Here is a 20,004-nt window from a genome sequence, read left to right on the forward strand (position 1 = left end):
CTGGGGCTGGTGCTGTGAGAAGTTTACTCTTAATCAAAGCCAGGCCCAATTCCTCCTAAAATAATACACCGTGGTCACAACCGGAAAGCTGCAAAACAGTCGAGGATTAAGCATCAAAAGAGAAATGGAGAAGGAGGACAGCTAAGGACTGTTTTCTTTCTGAAAGGAGCCTGTCAAGGCAGTCCCAAGAACAATTAGCTACTTTGATTGTAAAAGAAATGATTAGTAAGTTCTTTCCAAAGAGGATGACCTGTTTGAGACAGGGACAAATAACTGCCTCAAAGGAAAAACGTTTCTAGTCAGCTGGAGATCATTTATTAATAATTCTTTACCACAGCAGTGATTACTAGCTACAGCAAGTACAACTATTGCCAAAAGGCATTTCACACTCACACAAATCATGACATAACGAGGAGAGCTCCAAGGAGAATAAACATTCAAGTCTACAAATAAGTAGGAGTTTCTGCTGGAGAAGCAGGGGATGGACTGAACAGTCTTAAGCTTGGCCATCTCGAAACCACCTTTCTGAGACATTAGTAGTACACGGTAAAATGCTGAGAGCTCAACTCTATCTTCAGTGTCGATTGATGGTTTCCACTGATGTTAACCTTGTGCCTAGAATGTGCTGCCATTTCTTCTCTCTCCAGTAAAGAGATGTCGAGACCATCTACAGACATTAAGGCACAGGATTCCAAACAAGGAAACGTGACCAACTCGGGCAAACTACTAGTGAAACGTCAAGATTCCCACCTACTGCCCTCAAACAAAACAAGCCAATCCTGGGCATTGAAAGGCCTGGAGCCCTCCCGCTTTCCCTTTCTAATGATCACCAAAGGAGATGGGAGCACCTTCACAACTGAAGATTCTCCCTTCACGACTGTTTTCTGGAACTATGACGTGCCATCTTGAGCTTAACAAAGTATGGGAAAATATCGCCAGACTGCTGCAGGATGGATTTTTCAATGACAATGATGCTTGTCATGAGCTAAAAATAGCGAAGATACTTGGAGGCAAATGGCAAACAATTATTTTAAAACACAGCATTTTTCTCATTTAGCATACTTATGTATTAGAAACCAATAGCTTACGGACTTTTAAATGTTTATACTTCCAGTTGATAAAAAATGTTTTAAAGGGACAGAAATCTATCAAAATGCAAACTATGTCTTTAAAAAGAGAGGGTCTGTGACTAGTCCATTAATGACATAAAATATAAAATTTCTTGCAGATAAGTACAATTTCTCGAATCATTCTGTATTCATGCACATTCAACCCCAAAGTTTTCAAAATCTATTTATGTAAAGTGTATCATATAACTACCTATCTTATAAAAGAAACTTAAAAGAAAATCACTCTTCTAACTAAATTAAGGTACGTGACAACAGTAGGATTTAAAACCTTGCGGGATGATTTGGGGTTTTCTCAAGAAAACACAAAAAACACGATGAGAGATTGAGAGCAGAAGGGTGCTGAAAATCCAAGTGCCTCATTTTACAGAAGAGGAAACCAGGGCCCAGGGAGGCCACACACCTTGTCGACAGATAGCCAGGTGTCCGTGACAGGCACAGCTCCAAGCCGGGGACTCTTTCCATTGTTCCCACACTGGCTCCTATTTAAAGTCTGAAGGTCTAACAGATGAGGCCGACTGGCCAAGCTGGCCAAGACTCTGATCTCACCTAATCAATCTACCTGCCACTCTCCTGTTCCCGGTCACTCCAGGATGCTGATCCTTACATACTTACATAAAAAAGGAAGCACAAAGTCTTCCACAATATGGCAGAAGGCTGAGCTCTGGCAGGCATGATGATCTACTCTCTCCTTCCCAAAGAAAAGCAAATAAAAGAACTGATTTCCCTGGACCCTTACTGGCTGTAACCAACCAATCCAGAAGCTTAGGCGAATTGGCACCAGGTTTTGATTGGAGAAGGAGCAGCAAAACCAAAACCCAGGCTGCTGCAGTACTCGGTGACACCTCATCAGAGCAGAACCAGCCACGTTCGGGGAGGGCCACCCCACCAAGAGATTCCACTCTTCCATCATCTCTCCATCACACCCTGGGCTCGTGGAGGCTAGGCCAGCAGAAAATAAATTCTGACAGGTCCTACCTGTCAGACACAAAGACTCCAAGGCCATTTCTGGTGACAAACTCGTCCTGCTGTCTATGGACCGTGGGCCACAGACCACCTGGGGCAGGACTCATCACCTGCAGGGGCCAGCTGGTCGGGAGGAAATCAAGTCTTTGGCCAAAGCGATTCATAAGACAAAGAACAACTTAAAAAGTCATCGGTCGGGGGGCAGCTAGGTGGCACAATGGATAGAGCACCGGCCCCGAAGTCAGGAGGACCTGAGTTCAAATCCGGCCTCAGACCAAACACTCGACACTTACTAGCTGCGTGACCCTGGGCAAGTCACTTAACACCTAATGGCTAAAAAGGGAAAAAAATTTAAAAAAAAAAAAAAAGTCATCGGTCTTGTCCTTTCTGCCAAACAGCAGGGCAGTGGCTGGAAAGAGGAGAGATGCAGAGACTGGCATGTAAGCCCCCTTCTGAAGGACCGATGGGCACAGGGACATAATAAAATGCTTCAGGAACACATGAAGAGCCACACCATGACAATATTAACTCAGAGATTTTCCATTTTTTTCCCCACTGTAATCCTTCAATGAAGGATTACCTCCAAGCACAGGTTTTGAAGGAGAAGCAGCACCCGGTGCCAGAACAAGGCATTTCTGTAAAGTTCCATGAAGGAAAATATGCTTCGGCAAAGGTCACTGAGAGAAAGGCTAGAAAGTCCCTTGGGGACTGTCTTCCCCTCATTATACGCAGATAATAGTGGACGCCCACCCGACCAGAAAGGATGTTCACTCAGCCTTGACGTTACCTCAAGTGAACAACCCTCATTTGTTCCTTCTTATACAAGGTCACGCCCATGCAGGGCAGTCACCAACAAACTGTCTCAGCAGCCCCTGAGCACCTGAGCTGCACTGTCCAGCTGCCCTGAGGATGACCTCAGAGAGGGTCATAACCAAAACCACCTCCATTTAGCATTGGAGGCTGCCGCTCACAGGCAGCATATCTGCACATTTAATTCCTCTTTTCACCCCTCCCAAGTCCCAGCCACTCCAATGTGCTAGGCACGGCCCAGATGCCCCAACTCTGTGTGGGCAGAGCAAAAAGGGGAAAATATCAAGACACATGCAAGGGCAAATGAAGGGCCTAGGATTGTGCAACCTTGAACCCAAGCCTCAACACCTAACTGGATGGCTTCTGGGGAACACAGCCATGCTCTTCTCTCCCGGAAACCAAGAGAACACTGGATGACAGATTAACAGCAGGGCACAAGGGGATGTGGGGGAGGGGGGTAAGAGACACGGGGAACTGTAACCCATATCGGCCCTCACTCGTGCTGTTAGGCTCCAAGGGACAACTGGAGGGACACGGAGCATAAGCTCAACCAGATGGACACTGCACACTCGCTGGACCTGAACTAGCTGACTTCTACTTTTTTTAAACAATCAAAACCATAACTGCTAAAATTATCACGTGTTTGCCTCTCCCGCACCCACACGGGCACCTGTGCACACATGCACACACGCACAGAGGCCAGCACACAGAAGCACGCCGGGTGCGCCCCAGAGACAGAAGCCCCGCAGATGCCGCTCACCTGTGTCCAGGCGCTTTCCCGGGGACTCCTCGTCCGCTTCGGAATCTGCGCAGGCGCTCCGGGACCTTTTCCTTGGCTGCAGAAGTGTCTCCAACCTTGGAAGGACTACAGACAAAAAGGTTTTGGTCCCTAGCTGTGGAGAAGTTGGCTGGGTCTCAGTGGTCTTGGCAGGCTTGGGGGGGCTTACACTTTTCGATTTGCAGAAGAGAACAGAGGTACGTCTGTTTACATCGGTGGATGACTCAGCTACTGCAGAGACTGTCGAATCATTGAGATTACTGTCAGGTTTATGTTCTGGAGTGTGTCCATTTACCATTTCTTTCTGAATGGACGTGCTATATAATTCATTATCAAATTTTACTCTTTTGAATGGTTTACTCTGCTCTGGATTGAGTTCTACTGGTTTGAGGGTTGGTGGTTCTGAATTAGTCTCCGAGTTTGAAGGAACAGGTAATGCATCTGATGGTTCAAGTTTAGGGGGAGATTTATCTCCTGAAAAAATTATAAATAAAGGGTGATTTTTGAAAACTGATCATTAAAAGATGTATTATAAAACTTATTATAAATGTGACGTCCACCAAAATGCTAAGTTCAGTTAAGGAAACAACGCATGATATTTTATATACATAGATGTCTGCTAGCCACGAGCTCTCCTACTTAGTAGTCAGAACGTCTCTTGTGATTGTAGCCTGCACGGCAGAGTGAAGCTGAAAGCCAGCGCTAAAGGTTTCGCCCGCCTGCAGGTTGGTCTAACGGCAGAGGGCTCAGCAGACTTGAGCTGCTTTGGTTCAGGCTTCGGTGTTTGGAAAATCACTGTCAGTCAAAAAATTAGGAAAGATCATTTCCCACACGCCACTCTGCAAAGGCAGCTCTGGCCTCACGAACAAGGCTCACGGGACCGCTGAGCTTACCTGAAGGGGAAGCCTTCACAAAACCGAAGGCAACTTAGGGGAGCTGCCATCTCAAGCCTCCTCGCACCACGACACAGCCAGTGTGACAGACAGAAAGGGGGCTTGGTTCAATTCACTTCATCCAGACACACGGCCTGAATCCCGAGACCTGACTCGGATCAGAGAGAGCTTTCCCAGGGCTTCGAGCGGGCGGTCACCACTTACGCAGGGGCGGGAACCCGCGTGCTCGAGGCCACACACGGCCCTCTGGGTCCTCGAGGGCGGCCCTCTGACCGAATCCAAACTTCACGAAACAAATCCCCTTCGGAAATCAGAAAAGGTTTTGTTCTGTAAAACTCAGACTCAGTTAAAAGGCCGCACCTAAGGACCCAGAGGGCCCCACGTGGCCTCGAGGTTGCAGGTTCCCACCCCTGATTTAGAGCAAGCTTCTCCCCAGGCCAGGGACAGTCCCTGACAGAGAAACATCCATGCACTGTGGTACCAAACACGCCCAGAGCCAGGCGTGTAAATGACCTCTCACAAGACCTTGGAAAACTTCAGTTAGAGAAAGTACTGTGCCTCTTCCACTTACTCTCTCATTCACTTAAAACATCCTAAAATTATTTTTGTGACTTAGGACAAAACAAAAAAGGTAGCCTGGAATGTCTGCAAGGACTGAAAAACACTGGCCTTTTTCAGTCTGCGCCCTCCAACTTGGGTAATAAATAGCAGGCTACCAAGCAGACCGGGGCCTCATGGGGCTTCTTCCCCAGGAGTAGTCTGGAGGGGCAGAGCTAGACTTAGGTCCAGGAACCCCGTGCAGGACAGGTGAAAGGTTCTGGCCTTCCAAGTATACAGAACGTCCACTTACAATCTCAAAAAAGGCTCGAGGGGCACCTGGTTACTTTCTGATCACTCATCCAAGGAGATTCATGTCATTCCATGAAGTCATTCAGCTCTCTTACCGAACATTAAAACTACCAATGTGCAGTCAGAGGCTGCGGGAGACGTCAGGCCCACCCAGATGGTGTGCAAACACAAAGCAGTATCACTTCCCTCACTGATGGTGACAAGGGTGGTTATTACCACTGTGGTGACGGCATAACTCTGAAGATCTTCTCATCTCCTCCTCCTCTCTCCAGTTCTTATCACCTAATTTTTCTAAATTACTCATAAAACTGGTTGGGCTTTCACAACTTAAAATACCATCTATCTACCCTCTCGAGATGCTATTTATGTCGGGATTTACTTGAGGAGGGAAAAGAGTTTTCTGATCATCATTACTCAAAACAGAAAAGGTTGTGTCCAAAATTGTGGAAAAGGAAGGGCAGAGAACACGCCTTTATTATATTACATACTATACACTTACTCTGGGCCAGGCACATCACAAAACACTTTTATACAAGTATCTCACTTGATCCTCACAACCCTGGGAGGTACGTGCTCTTATTATCCCCCATTTTACAGATGAGGAAACTGAGACAATGAGACATTAGGTGACTTGTCCAGGATCACCCTGAAACAGGATTTGAACTCAAATCTTCCAGACCCTCTCTGCACTGTACTGCCTCAATGCCTCGGGCTCTGAGATTGTCTGAACTTGTGTCTGTGGATTTTAAAAATATATTCTCAAGACACAGTTCTTACAAACTAATTAAAATCTACTCACTTCCAATGCTAACCTTGAAAAAGAAAGGCTTTTTCTGAGCAAACACTCTAAAAGCAAAGCAGAGAGAGCTTCCTCTGACTCACAAAAAAGTACAGGACACCAAAGCAGTCTGTGAGAGAGGGCAAGATTCCAAAACTGCCTTATGTTCCTGGCTCCTCGGAGAGGACGGAGACGCGTTCCACCATCCCAAAGGAAGAGCAGAGCTCTGTGCGCTGTTACAATGCCCCTAGGGACAAAGGTGTTGAAAAGCTTGTAAACACTGCCTCAATCACTTAAAATAAATTAGGACTACCTAAAAAGAAAAAAAAGGGCCCTTTCTCCAGCCTTCGCGGCTGAGAGCCCACGCCATTGTCGTCGGGCCAGACCCGAAGGCGGATGGCAAACGTCCCTCCTTCGCTCCCCAGGCAAACAGGCTGGCCACGGGGGCCGGCGCCCTGCCAGGGCAGGCAGCAGGCTGGCCGCCTGCTTCCGTATTCTATGACAGAACTAACCGAGGCCTCCTGAAGAAGGGCTCTCCTCGGGCCAAGGGCATCAGCTGTCTTTATTCATAATCACCTATTCATTACTCCATTTCACTCTATCTTCAGGTCCCAATTTTCCCCCTACCCCAGAAGACAAGAGAAGACCAACAGTACTGGCTGACTGAGGGAAAAAATGTCAGTGACTTTCTGGCTGACTTACTCATCCTCAAAAAGCAGCTACAGTAAAAATCACTTCCAAAGATCAGTCCGCACAGCCTGCGGATCATCAAAATTGATGATTTTTTAAAAGTCCCAAGGGACGTGACCGACTAATCCATTAAACTGCTTCCCAATACTTAGGAAACAAGATTTAAAAACTTGTTAATTTTAACATGAAGAAAAACATCTCGAGAGACCAAAAAAGCTATTCCCACACCCCAACCTGCCCTGGGTTCTTTTCATCGCAGGATCTGAAGGTGACAAGATGGCCAGGCACCCAGAGCACGGGGAGGCCCACGCCGGGCCCACGCCTGGCCCACACTGGTCCCTGTCTCTCCTACCCTGGCCATGGGCTTCCAGAAAATGCGCCCGATTCTGACCCTGCCCCACCCAGCAGCCTCAAGGGGAGGCACTTGGGGCTGCAGGTTCCGCTTTCCATGGCTCTCAGGTAAAGCCTGAGGAAGTGATACATCCTTCAATAACAGACTGCTGACTGCCATCTCTTCAGGCTGGTCCAGACCTAACAGATATTGCTGTCACTACCCACACCAAGGCTGCCCGCCCTACTCTGCCTAATGAGCCTGGAGAAGAGCCAGCATAATCAGCAGAAAGAAGGCCACGCTTCCCGAGAACCTGAGGATAAGACTCGAAAGTTTTTTAGACTCAAAACTGAATTACAGTACACATTTATTAATGTAATTAAGCTTACAAAGGGCACTAAGATTCTAGCCTGGAAAAATCTTTCTCCAATAAAATAATGATTTTTTTTCTAAACCTCCACCAGTGACTAATAGAACCTTAAAAGCAAGTTCCATCAAAGTGACGAGTCTTTCAGTTTTCTTTCTCTAACTTCAGACAAGGTTTTCTTCCAAGAAAACATCAACCTATGAAGAGCTGTTAACCTTTCCTCTCTCCTTCCCTGTGGACTAGAATGGGAAGCTCAGTGTGTCCCTGTCAATCCTTCGTATGGGTAAGAGAGCCAAGAAAGCATAACCCAGGGAGGCCACCCTCATTCTAGCCCCAAACCCAGGGGGGCCTGGCTGCAGCCAGCCCTGGTAAGCTGCTGCCCACGTGGATCCAGGAAGAATCAGGAGGAGAAAGGGGTTAAAGCCGCAGCTCCCTCTGGCAGCAAATTCCCAGCAAGCCAGTCAGTCTCTAAGGCCAGAGAGGGGCATGGGAGGTCGTGACTACTCAGCACTGGGCCTGGCACACAGTAGGTGCCGAATAAAGGCTGACTGACTGATCAGGGGACGGGGATTGGAAGTGGGAAGGACTAGAGAAGGTAATTTCTAAAGGGAGAGAATCTGTTTTTCTCTGATTGCCAATGATAAACTGCTATGAATAAAAAATTCTTAGCTGCCACATTTCTACAGCCCAACAAACGAGTAAGAAACGAGCCTGAGTCGGGGATAGAGCAAACAAGGGAGGCCACAACAGACCCCAAGAACGGCTCTAGGGCCTTCAACGTGAACTGAAAGCCGGGGTGTCCTGCAGCCCTTCCAGGGCCGGTCAGTGCCTGCTGCTTCAGGAGCGCACAGACAAACACCACCCAGAATACTGCGGAGGCCCACGTGTGCTGGGCCCCATGACCAAGCAGCTGGGGATCAGAAAGCCCCACGCATGACCAGGGGCACCCATTAACACATGGCCCTGGCCCTGCTCTTCCTCACAAAAACTCCTCCTGAGAAATGCAGAAAAACCTTCCCCAGGCCTGCTGAACCCATACTCCAAGGTGGTGGCAGGGGCGCCAATGGCCATCAAGGCCAAGTGGTGCATGGCCCCCCCCAGCCCTCCCTTTGGTGCAGAAGCTGGGGTCGGCGCTGCATGAAGCAGCCAATGCCGTCTGTGTGCTCATGTGTTCTGCTGTGTGCTTTCCTCTTCCTACTCTTTTAAAAAACCTCTTTCTTTGAGGGTCTGGGTTTTCTGGTTATCTCAATGAGGGGAGGAAGTGAGAGACAGGGAGAGTGTGGGCCTGGGAAAAAAATAAAAATGAGTTTTTAAAACCTCTTTGTTGTAAGGGCAGGATCTCCAGGAGTGGGAGACACCTTTGGGGGCCATGAGGGATCCCCAGGAAAACTGAGTTCTTAACAAAAGGAACATAGGCCTGAATGCTGAGAAGCCTCATCTTTTACATCAGCTTACAGTCCATCCCCAAATACTGTTTTACACCAAAAAGACCACTAGTCAAGGGCTGACCTTCCAAGCGGCAAAACAAAGGCAAAGGATGAAACCAATAAAAGATGAGCCAAGCAGAGGGAGCGCCAGGCAAGCAGTCCCAGCCTCATCTTCCCAGGAAGGAAAGGCCGGCCAGGAGACAGGGAGAAAGGAGAAAGGCTGGGCCTAGCCTCTCAAAGCCACGTCCAAGGCCCTACGGGTAGGAACCATCACACAGAGCCCCCGGGTGACCCAGAGCGGGGCCAAGCAAGAAGTAGCCTCGGCCTTCTGGGAACAACTCACAGCATGGGCATCCCTCGAGTTTTTCTTCAGGGAATAAATCTGTCTCCCACCTTGAAATGCTAATGCCTGGACTGCTCCAAAAATGGAGGACTGGGGAGCCAGAGAATGAGTATAAACAACATGGCATTATGTTCTCTCTTTTGGGGAAGGACCACAGGAAAGACAGAACAATGATATATAACCGTAAATGTCTGTCTGGGGCCCTTTTCACTGGATTTTACATTTCTTTCTTTGATTTTCTTCCAAAAATAACTTTTTTCCCTCCACACACATACATGTAGATATATATTTGTATATGCGTGTACATATACATGTGTGCATGTGTGTTTATACACATGTGCACAGAAACGTGCGCCTGCATGTACATGGATACACATGTAGGTGTCCGTGTGTTCAGTGTGCCTGTGTATGTGTCTGTGAAATTTCAGCTGTATGCATACACAGACGTGTGCATGTGTGTGTCCGGGTTTCCTGTGCATACGTTACATATATGTGCATGCATGCATAGATGCACTGTGCACACCGTGCAGCTGTATACCTATGGATGCAGACATCTGTAGACACATCTGTGCAGGCACGTGCACAGAATCGCACAGATGTATCTGTGGGCAAGTAAGCATCTGTACAGAGACAGCTAGATAACCCTGCACACATCTGGGTGCATGCCCAGATGCATCTTTGCGCGCACACACACACCATCTAAAGAACAGGGAGACCTCCCAAGGAGGCCAGCTCAAGTCAGAGCACACAGAGAGGCCAGGCTCTCCTTCCAGAAAGCTGAGCGCCTTCCCACTCGTGGTCCAGCAGCCCTCCTGTCTCTGCCCTTGCCCCCATGACTTTCATTACATGGAGACTCCACAACCATTTGAGACCAGCAGCTTCAGGGAAACCAAGGCTTCACCTGCTCCTCCTTCAGCAGCCTGGGGATAAGCAGTTTCATGACACTACTCAAGTAGCGACCCCAGCTAAAACTCTTCATGTGGCGCGGACCCCGCAGGGACCACGCCTGGTTTTACCAAACCCAACACCAGGGTGTCCGAGCCGAGGATCCAAGAGAATTGGGCCAATCTTTCTTTGCTGTTCAGTTCTGTTTAAATTTTTCTAGTCTCTTGCCTAAGTTGGGAAAATTATGAAAAACTGGCAGTTCAAACACACGCGCACTCTCTGACACAAACATACAAAGCAGGAAAGGGAAAAAGGGAAAGCAAGGGGGAGATCAGAGGAAGCCGGGGGGCCGAGGAAGGAAAAGAGTCTTCTCGGCACCTTCACTCCCTGCACTTCTATCTCATTAAATGTTCACAGAAGATTCTACACCAGGTTTTTAGGCTTCTTTGCTCACCTGTTAAGATTGTAACCAATTTTTTTTTTAAATCAGTCGCTTATATGTATATTTTGTGAACAAGTAATTTTAAAAGAAATCAAATACAGCATATGCACAAACTTAATTTATAAAAGCAAAGATGTCTGGACAGGAAGCCCTTTGATCAGAATTCTAGCTCTGAGAATGTTTCTGACAAAATGTCTCAATAATTCATCATCAAGCTATGGGCCCCTGTTCTAGTCCTGGACACCTGGTAGAATAAGAAGCCCTCCCCACCCCCGCATCAGCCAACAGAAAGCCCATGACAGAGGTGCCCTCCTTACCTTCCTCGTCTGCTTCCTGTTCTAATGGCGCCCCTTCCTCTTCCAAGCTCCCAGTACCTGACTCCAGTGGAGGGGGTTGGCTGTTTGGTTGACTTAGCTTGTTTCGAATAACAGCAATTTCTTTTTTTAATAACTTTGCTCGTTTACTTCTTGAGCCACTGGATTTCATGGAGCACGTCAGATCCAGTTTGTCCAATAACTCTCTGAGCTGTTCTTCCAAGGACATGTGCGCTCGGTTAGCTGGATTTAGTAACCGATCCACTGAAGGCAAAGAAAGAGGGAGGAAGGTATTTGATTAACAACTCGTTTGTGTAACAGTCTTGTACGTTAGCACAAGAAATCACTGCCCCAAAATGGTTTCCTAAACCTGTTTTTGTTGCCAAAGTAGTTCTAACACTAAGAGGAAATGGTCCACAAATCTCCTACCTGCTATTTGGATGAGCAAATTTCTGTTACAGCCTAAAGATGAGAGAAACCATGTTTCCAAAGCTGATGCATGTAAATATATCAACCACACAGGTTGTGTACATATGTGTACACACACACACACAGACGGGACAAAGCTCTGCCCTCTGAGAACAACAGTCATGATGTCCGGTACTGTAAGGTCTGGCACACAAGCCCACACAGATAAAATACAACTGGTTTAAAAATCCAGCTCCGCTTTTCCTTATTCTACGACTTGGGCAGACCATCACATAAAGATCTAGAACGTATTCCAGGCCAGGGGCAAAGCCTCAAGTAGAGCTGCCAGCAGAGAGATGTCTACACAGAAAACAAAGAGATTAATTATGGTCCTGGTCTATAAAAAAAATTTGACAAATCAGGATTTGTTAGTTAATATTCCAGACCTAAACATGTGACTCCAAGACAGCCGGCTGCCTCCCGCATGTATCCTGGGAGCACAAACAGAAAATTCAAGCAGTCTTATCACACAATTGGGAACCACATTTCTAAACAAACAAAAAAAAAAAACCACGGAGAAAGGAACAACCACGATATGAAATCAATAAATTGGCCAAAAATTGTTCTGTCATCACAGAATAAAAATAAAATAAAACCCCAAGCCCTCTACTCAAGTCAAGAAAATGAAGGCCATTCGTTAGCCTTCCTCCCCATGTGCACTGAACGAATCCAAGGCCCACTCTCCCACCAGATATGGTGGCTGCCCCAGAGCTGGATCAACAGCACAGACGCATAACGAAGGCACAGGCCATGGACAACCGCAACAGCATAAAGCATTTGTCCTTTCAGGCCCCAAAGAGGAGCCCCTCCAAACTGCGGGGGTAGCATGTCACCACACACGCCTTCTTCCAGTGATGACACCTGGAAGTTGAGCGCCCCAAGGGAGGATCTGGCTGCACGGGAAAGGGGCACGGAGAGGGCCATGGAGAGGCTCCGTTCAAACCAAACAGGACAAGAGGGCAGAGAGCCAGGCAAGACTCGCTTCTGGTCCTTCAATCACGCACACACAGACACACAGAGACACACACACACACAGACACACACACACATGGCTTTTCTGACTTAGAGGGAACACAGCATTATACTAATTCAACCATTTGACAGCCCATTTTTGACGAGAATATTTTTTTCTCTTCAGCCTATTCTATCCTCCTGCAGAACGTGTGGCATTTAGAAATTTGTTCTGGAGGCTAAAAAGCCATGTTGGGCCTCGCTAATCTCCAACTGCCACATGGTTTTCTGAGAGCCATGGGAAGAAATCACTTAAGACACAGTGTACGGCCTCCCCTGTTTCGCGCCTCTTTCCCCTGGCCCCTAATAAAGTCCTGCACTGGCTGTGCTGACTAGGTTGGCTCTTCCAGGGACCAAAACCTACCCCAGGGAAGGCCAAGAGTCTTTCCACAATAGATTCCTCTGACCCTGCAGGTCCATCCACTGTGCTTGGTATCCTGAACACGTCTGCCATTTTGTATTTGTTTAAAAAAAAAAAAAAAAAAACCAACGTTTGCTGTTGATGAAATGAAGAAATCACAGTCTAACTGTAGGCTGGCTGAATATTGAGTAGCTTTGAAACCCTGCCCTGGAATAGCCAAGACAACATGCCAGCCAAGTAGCAGGCGGAGCACCAGCAGGGTGGGGGGCGCAAAGTGACCCCAAAAGAAATCTCGGTGCCGTGAGCTCCCTGACCAGAGGTCTATGAAGAGAACAGACATTCGGAGCAGCCCGACTCAGATTCTAAAGCTGACATCAGTTTTTACAGTGCTCCCAATCTAACAGGGATGAGCTGCCTCGAGAGCCCTCACTGGCCAGGGAATCCAGGCCCTGTGATCTCACTATCTCTGAGTGGGAGCCTTGGGCAGTGACCTTTCTGCTACTGCCTGAAGAGCCAAGCCCAGCCTGGTCTGACCCAGGGAGAGGGCACGTCACCCGTCGAGGCCTTGGCTGCCAATGCTTCCTCTCCCAGGGCTGGGGCACAGTATACCTAGGTGGGTGGAGCTCAGTCCAGTAGCTCAAGGTGACTGGGTCATCTTCAAAGCACCTGTTTCCAGGGCAAAGACAAGCGGCGACAGCTCTCCCAGCAATGGGGGGCAGCTGGCGTAGGCCCCAAGCCCTCACCACTGCAGAGCCTTCAATCAGTTGCCACCTTCCCCTCTGCCCACAGCACTTCCCACCTAACCAACGGCCTTCCCAAAAGGCCACATTCACAAGGGCCAGACGAGAGTATGTGTTATCTCTGGACCAGCATCTCCTCATTCCTGACCTGGCCTAGGCTGGTTGGGGCAGTCACCTCCCCCAAAATCCCCAGATCTCTTTCTGAGCAACAACAGCGTAAGCAGCCCGCCAGCCCCCGACCTCTTCAAGTGCAAGATGTGCCCTTCTTGCTATTCAGCCGCCCCGCGTTCGGTTCAGCCCGGCATTCAATGCTCTAGAAGTCATTCTGGGGTCTACACACGTCACGGGCCAGGCCACATCCGCCTTCCCGGCCGACAGCCAACCTTTCCTCTCGCCCACGCTCCACCTCTCATCTTCTCCGTCGGGTCAGCACGACGGACTCTGACCCAGTCCAACCAGGCCAGGGAGGAGAAAGCCACCATCGCTGCCGGCTTTGTGACCACACTTCAGGTCCTCACGAAGCCCCTCGTAATCAAACTTTCTCCACTGCTCCCAGCGGCCGAAGCCTGCGAGTTTGCCAGCCCGGACTCTTCCCTTTCTGAAAAGCAGGACGTCTGCTTTCTTCCAATCTTATAATCTAGCACCTCTGCACTTTCCAGTCTTTCAAGATCGCTGACAGTGACTCATCAACCACACCCACCGGTACCCTGGAATATGGCTGATCTGGCCCAGACTTGGACTCAAGGCAGCTGGTGACCCAGCAGAGAGAACCCTGGGCTGCCAGTCAGAAAGACTTGAGCTCCAGTTTCGCCTGTCCCCCTGGGCAAGTCATTTCACCTCTGCCTGTCTCAGTGCCTGCCTCTGTGAAATGGGAGCAACCAGGGCCCCTGCTCCCTCCTAGGCTGTTGTGAGAATCCACTGAGATAATAATAACTGTGGAGTACTTAGCCCCAGGCCTGGCACACAGAAGTGCTCAATAAATGTTAGCTGCATCAACTCCCTTTCTCACCATTTCAGCACTGTCCTTGGCAGACAAAAGAGGCGCCCGGCTAGAGGCACAGCACGGCCTTCACTCTGCTGTCCGTCCTCGCCCTGCTCCCACAGGCACGCCTTCGAGAAACCCGTGAGGGTCAGTGAATCACCCTGGGGACTGCTGCCCGCACTGCTCTGTCAGCACCGTTGCCCCACATCTTCAAAGAGTGCCGCCATCCCTCCTGACCTGACTTCTGCCCCTGTCAAAGTTCCAGCCCCAGGCTCTGAGCTCCCCTCTTCCTCTGCACCCTAGGAAATGTGCTCTCCCAAAGCTCGGCAGCATCCCAGGGTCTGCCCAGATGCCTGCTCCTTTATCCCCACGGCTAAGAAGACCTGGTCACAACACCATGCCCAAAAAATTTCCCTGCATTATTTCTAACCCAGGGAACTGGAATCACAGGCAGAAGGCCCTGGATTCAAAATCTGCTTCAAGGCCTCCAACTACGAAAAGCCGCAGCTTCACAAGACAGCCTGCTGCATTCTGGGGGAAATGAATTCAAAACCGGCCTCTCTGAAACTTCCCCACACCAAGCCCACCAATTCCTACCCATGTTCCCAGGACAGCCTCTGAGACGCCCACCAAGCATTCACTCATTCTCTAGTGTTCCTTTCACCAGTCTTCAAACGGCTTGCTTTCCACTCACCCAACCATCCACAGTACCCTCCACTGAAAATCCTTTCTAAAGTGCCCACAACCGCCCACGAGACCCCAGGTATGGCCTGAGCCGGAGAAGAACAACAGGGCTGTCCCTCTGTCGTTCAGGACCCAAGGCACAGACCATTAATGGGGCTTTCGAGTGTAGATCACGGCACCTGCTGCAGCCACTAAAGTGCCAGGTCCTTGCCACTCCCGTCTAACAACTCCATTCAGTTTACAAGCTTGAAAAACACTGACTGCAGACACCGCTTCTTACCATCTTCCCAAGAAAAGGGCCGAGGAGGCTCCAAGTGCGGCCGTTCGGGTAAGTGCATTCCAGTTTCATGATCAAAACCAATCCCTTCTGCGTCCCGCCGGGTCTGCCTCAGGACAAGCCCGCCCTGGTCTCTCAGCCGCACGGCTGCTCTATAAAATATGGTATCCTTGGCATTGTACTTCATACAATTATCTATAATGAGATGAAAGTCTTCTTCAAACTCATTGAGGTCTCTGTAACCTTGAGCATCTAACCGTTTCCTCATTGTAGCAAAGTCCATGGGATGTTTTATGTGATCCAAATAATCTGGAACCTGAGATTTGAGATTAAATAAAAAACAAAAAACAAAAAACAAAAACAAAAAAAAAACAAAAAAACAAATAAAATTATCTAAAACAAAAAACAAGAAAACAAGGTACATTTTTTCTACTTAACAAAGAATACACATTTAAACCTCAAATTTGCCATGAAATCAAGGAAAAGGAAATAACACATAAAGCTAAGCGTATTGTCCGAGAGACAGAAATCAAAAAACAAGGATTTTTTCTTTTTAGGATGTACATTAACTTAAGGAACAAATCACTGTCAGATAAAGCTTGAATAAATATTAAAGATTTACAAATAAGATATGCAGAGAGCCAAAGGGCGGAAAACACCTTGCAAGAACAAAGATACAAGCACACCATTTCCAGTAAAAAAAAAAAACAAAACCAAACCCACATTCTCCTACTGGAAAATAAGCAGGGAAATAACAATCTGTGCTTCCGAACATTTTGTCAGAAAGGACATTCAAATGAAATTTAAACTTCAGACTGAAACGACGTAAACTATGGACTGGCTAACGGAATGGCCGGCAAGGAGGCCGTGGCCTGCCAGCAGCCAAGCACACACCTCTTTCAGATTCACCGGCTGGGCAAAGATGCGTGCAGGGTCTTTCTCCTGCAGCTGGTCCAGTACTGACCGTAGGAGAACCGTGAACGGCGTCAACTGTAACTCCAAGGCGACTTGCTCCACCTTCACCTACACAGAGCAGAGGAGGTCAAGGGCAGAGACAGACAGGCCCGGCACGTACCTGGCAAGCAACAAGCCTCCCCTCTGGCGCGCCAAGTCCTCAGCATCTTAATGCAGAGGGAGTGTAGCCAATGGCCGGGCCGCAGGCCTGTGCACATACCCACGAATCAGTCTGCCGGGGGTGCCTCCCCACCCCGATTCCCAGTCACCTGTCAGGGAGGACACTGTGCCAGATGGAGGGCGCTCAACAAGCCATCGTTCTGGCTGCAGATTTCGGGCTTTCCAGAAAAACTCCCCTCACCTGTTCTCGCTTCAATTTTTCCCGTTTCCGGATAAGCTCCACCAGCAGCCGTGCTCTCTCCAGGTCATGCCGCAGCCTCTGCCAATATTTTAACTTCTCTTTCAGAGCTTGGATTTCTTCATCATCTTCTCTCTAGAGAAGCAAATGGAAAGTATTTGAACAAAAAAACATAAACAAGTCTACCCCCAAATGCTGCTAACGAAGTCCTCTGGCTCCACTGCCTCGGGTGGCTGTTGATGTGAAGACCAAAACATGATGTCCCCAATGGAATCTCGTGACCTTGTTCCACTACTCAGCGTCTCTTACAAGAACCCTCCCAGCTTTTGTACGGTCTTCAACTGTACCCTTTGGTGAACCGGTAAGATCGGGCCAAGACCCCCCCAACCCCAGCCAGGGTAGCGAGTGCACACGTGAGGTCACACACAACGGCAGCTGGGAACTTTAGAAAACCCTAAGGCAAGGCTGCTCTGCCAAAGTCTCCCCAGGGTCCAGGTCCTTCCGCCCCAGCTCCCCTTTGCCTCCCGGCTGCCTGGACCAATCCACGACAGTCCATGGGAGATGGGCAGGCAATGCTCCTCTAGCAGGTGGCCCTGCTGTGTCACAGACAGGTCCTTCTCTCTTCCTTCTCCCCCAAGGGTATCCATAAAAGCCTCTGTTTTGGAGGATGTGTGTGGTCTACCCAAATCCATCCCATCAGGGGACTTTGTTGCTCACTTAATTTCCTGACACTCACTGATGGCCATTTCTTGCTGTGCTCCACCCCGCACTCACACACTCTCTCCCCTCCTGCCAAAGTTGATGTCAATACCCTTCACACACCATCTCCTTCCCCCCCCCCCCCCGGCCAACACCTGTTCACCACAAGCCAGCACAGCTGATTGCAGCTAGCCCCCAAGGGCAGGAGTGGTCCCCGGCAGCAGGTCTGGAAGCATGGGCGCCAGCAGGGACGTTTATTTGCTGGGCAAGTCTCGTAAAGGCATCAATCTCTTCTGGGGCCCAAATACCACCCACCTCCCCCTTGGTCCAAGCACTTTGTGTGCCTCTGAGCACTACAAAAAGAGGAAAGACAAGGAGGCTTCTGTACTATCACCAGCAAAGTCTATCAGGGACCTCGCTCTAAAAAACTCTAGGAAAGTATGAAGCACATAAGGAAATGGGCAGGAGGGGAAACAGATACGGCAAGCCCCACGTGCACACAGATAGAGAAAACACATTCTGAACCAAACACAAGACGGAGATAATTACAAGAGAAGAAGAAAACAGGCAACTCTGTTCAAAACTGAAAAACTTCTGCCCAGACGCCATTAACGCACCCGGCTAAGAAAGGGCTAGAATCCAAGACACACCATCAATTAACATGTGTATGCGTATGCATATGTACATGTATATGCATATGACCAACAGTCACCGCAGCACATGAATAAACAGTTCTCAAAAAAATTGCAAAGAATTCACAACCACATGAAAGAATGCTCCAAATCCCTAAAAATAAGAGAAACACACATCAAAAAACAGCCTGATGTTTCACCTCCTTCCCTGCAAACCAGCAAAAATGACCCAAAACGGCAACAGTCAATGCAATACATCATTGGTGGAGCTGTCAAATGGCATGGCCATTTTGGAAAGCAATTTAGAATTATGCAAATAAAGTGACTAAAAATGCCCATAGCCTTAGACACAGGGACTCCATTAGTGGGTTACATCCCAAGGAAGCCATCAATAAGGAAAAAAGTCTCCACATACTCCAAAATATGTATAGGAGCACTCTTTTGGGATATCGAAGAATCAGAAACAAAGTACCTGCCCCTCAACTGGAGAATGGCGAAACAAATCACAGTCCATGACAGAAATGCAACATGGCTGCATGACAGGAAATGACATATGAGAAGGAGACAGAGAAGCCTGGACAGATCTACACGAACCGATGCAGAGGCAGATGAGCAAAGCCAAGCGACGACAACCACGTCAATTGCAAGAACAACAAGAAGACGACCAAACACTCAGAAGCGAGTGTAACGAAGAGATCAAGGCCGAGCAGAAGGAAGGGAGCTGAGAAGAGAGACCTAGCCCACGCCGGGGCAAGGGAGAGGACCACCGGGCCACACGTGGCCCAGTTTCCTGGGCTTCTACAACCTGTCGATCACTGGGGCTGGTTTAGTTTTCCTCTCTCTCCAAAACAGAATGGCTTTCTGGGAGGACACACGGTCTACTATGGTGATGTGAGGAACGGAAGACGTGAGTGAATCAGAACTTGTTAATAACATTTCTATCCCAAAAAAAACAGTCCTTATTGATCCAAGCTGTGAGCATCCCCTGAGCTGGAACTACAAGCAGACACTTGAAAAAGGCAGGAACCTGCCAGCAGTTGGGAGCCAGGGGCCGGCAGGACACCAGACCAGCCATCTTGCACTGGGGCTGCTGTCAAGTCCTGATAAGGCCGCCAGTCTTTCTCCCCGTCCTCCCAGATATTCTGATGCTTCACACTCCGTCTAAAATAAGGACGCTTCTGCCAAGGGCATGAGAATTTCACAGTTTTGCTGAAACGAATTCTGACCGTGGGCTAACGCCAATCTAAACCACTTTTCAAAACCTCATTTAAATTTCTTCTCAATTTTTTTCTGTTCTACATAAGGAATACGGGCTATTGAGGAGCACAGAGTTATAAAGAGGACCATGAGCTGGTACGGACGTAAAGTGGGACGAAGAACAGACACCCTTCGCGGGGGGAAGCTCAGCAGATTATAGCAGGCTAGCCGACGGGGGAGGCCAGGCGCTAGGTCTCCCCTTCACACAGAGAAGAGCAGGGAGGGGGCTCAGCTGGGTTTCGAGGGAAGAGCTTTAGCAGATCAAATAAACCACCAAGAGTCAAACTCCAGCCACAGGCATGCCTGATGCCCAAGGAAGCCGAATGGGGCCCAAGAGAAAGCCAAGATCAATCAAAAGAGGAAAAGCTGCAGATCACTGAGAAAGAAGTCAACCTGGAGGAAGCACACACTGCTTTACTGATTCCTATCAGGATCAATGTTTACAATAATGGGCTTTTTGAGTGTCCTCCCTCCCCCAAAAAGAGCAGGAGAAATTCACAGCTAAATGAGACAGAGTGAGGGGCAGCCCCACCAGGCACCCCAAGCAAAGCAGGCGTCCAGCTCAGGCTCACAAGGCGGGC

At 48.7% G+C, this 20,004-nt stretch overlaps 1 protein-coding gene across 6 annotated transcripts in view; it reads right to left on the bottom strand.

Annotated features, from left to right (window-relative positions):
• Nucleotides 1–20,004, bottom strand: part of BRD1 (bromodomain containing 1) — a 72,707-nt gene that overhangs the window by 24,111 nt on the left and 28,592 nt on the right. For 3 of the 6 annotated variants that reach the window (XR_003568449.1, XM_027854364.1, XM_027854368.1), the window contains exons 4-8: nt 16,839–16,970; nt 16,418–16,546; nt 15,527–15,839; nt 11,004–11,264; nt 3,664–4,155 (exon numbers count right to left, since the gene is read on the bottom strand). Coding sequence is in view for 5 of the 6 variants with exons in the window: in XM_027854364.1 (XP_027710165.1) it covers nt 3,664–4,155; nt 11,004–11,264; nt 15,527–15,839; nt 16,418–16,546; nt 16,839–16,970 (1,327 nt within the window). In the remaining variant the exon portion in view is untranslated. The remainder of the gene's footprint in view (nt 1–3,663; nt 4,156–11,003; nt 11,265–15,526; nt 15,840–16,417; nt 16,547–16,838; nt 16,971–20,004) is intronic. The other 3 variants (XM_027854366.1, XM_027854365.1, XM_027854367.1) reach the window with 3 other exon arrangements.

This window comes from Vombatus ursinus, unplaced genomic scaffold (genome assembly GCF_900497805.2).
Source record: "Vombatus ursinus unplaced genomic scaffold, bare-nosed wombat genome assembly UNPS02010394.1, whole genome shotgun sequence".
NCBI classification, from domain to species: domain Eukaryota; kingdom Metazoa; phylum Chordata; class Mammalia; order Diprotodontia; family Vombatidae; genus Vombatus; species Vombatus ursinus.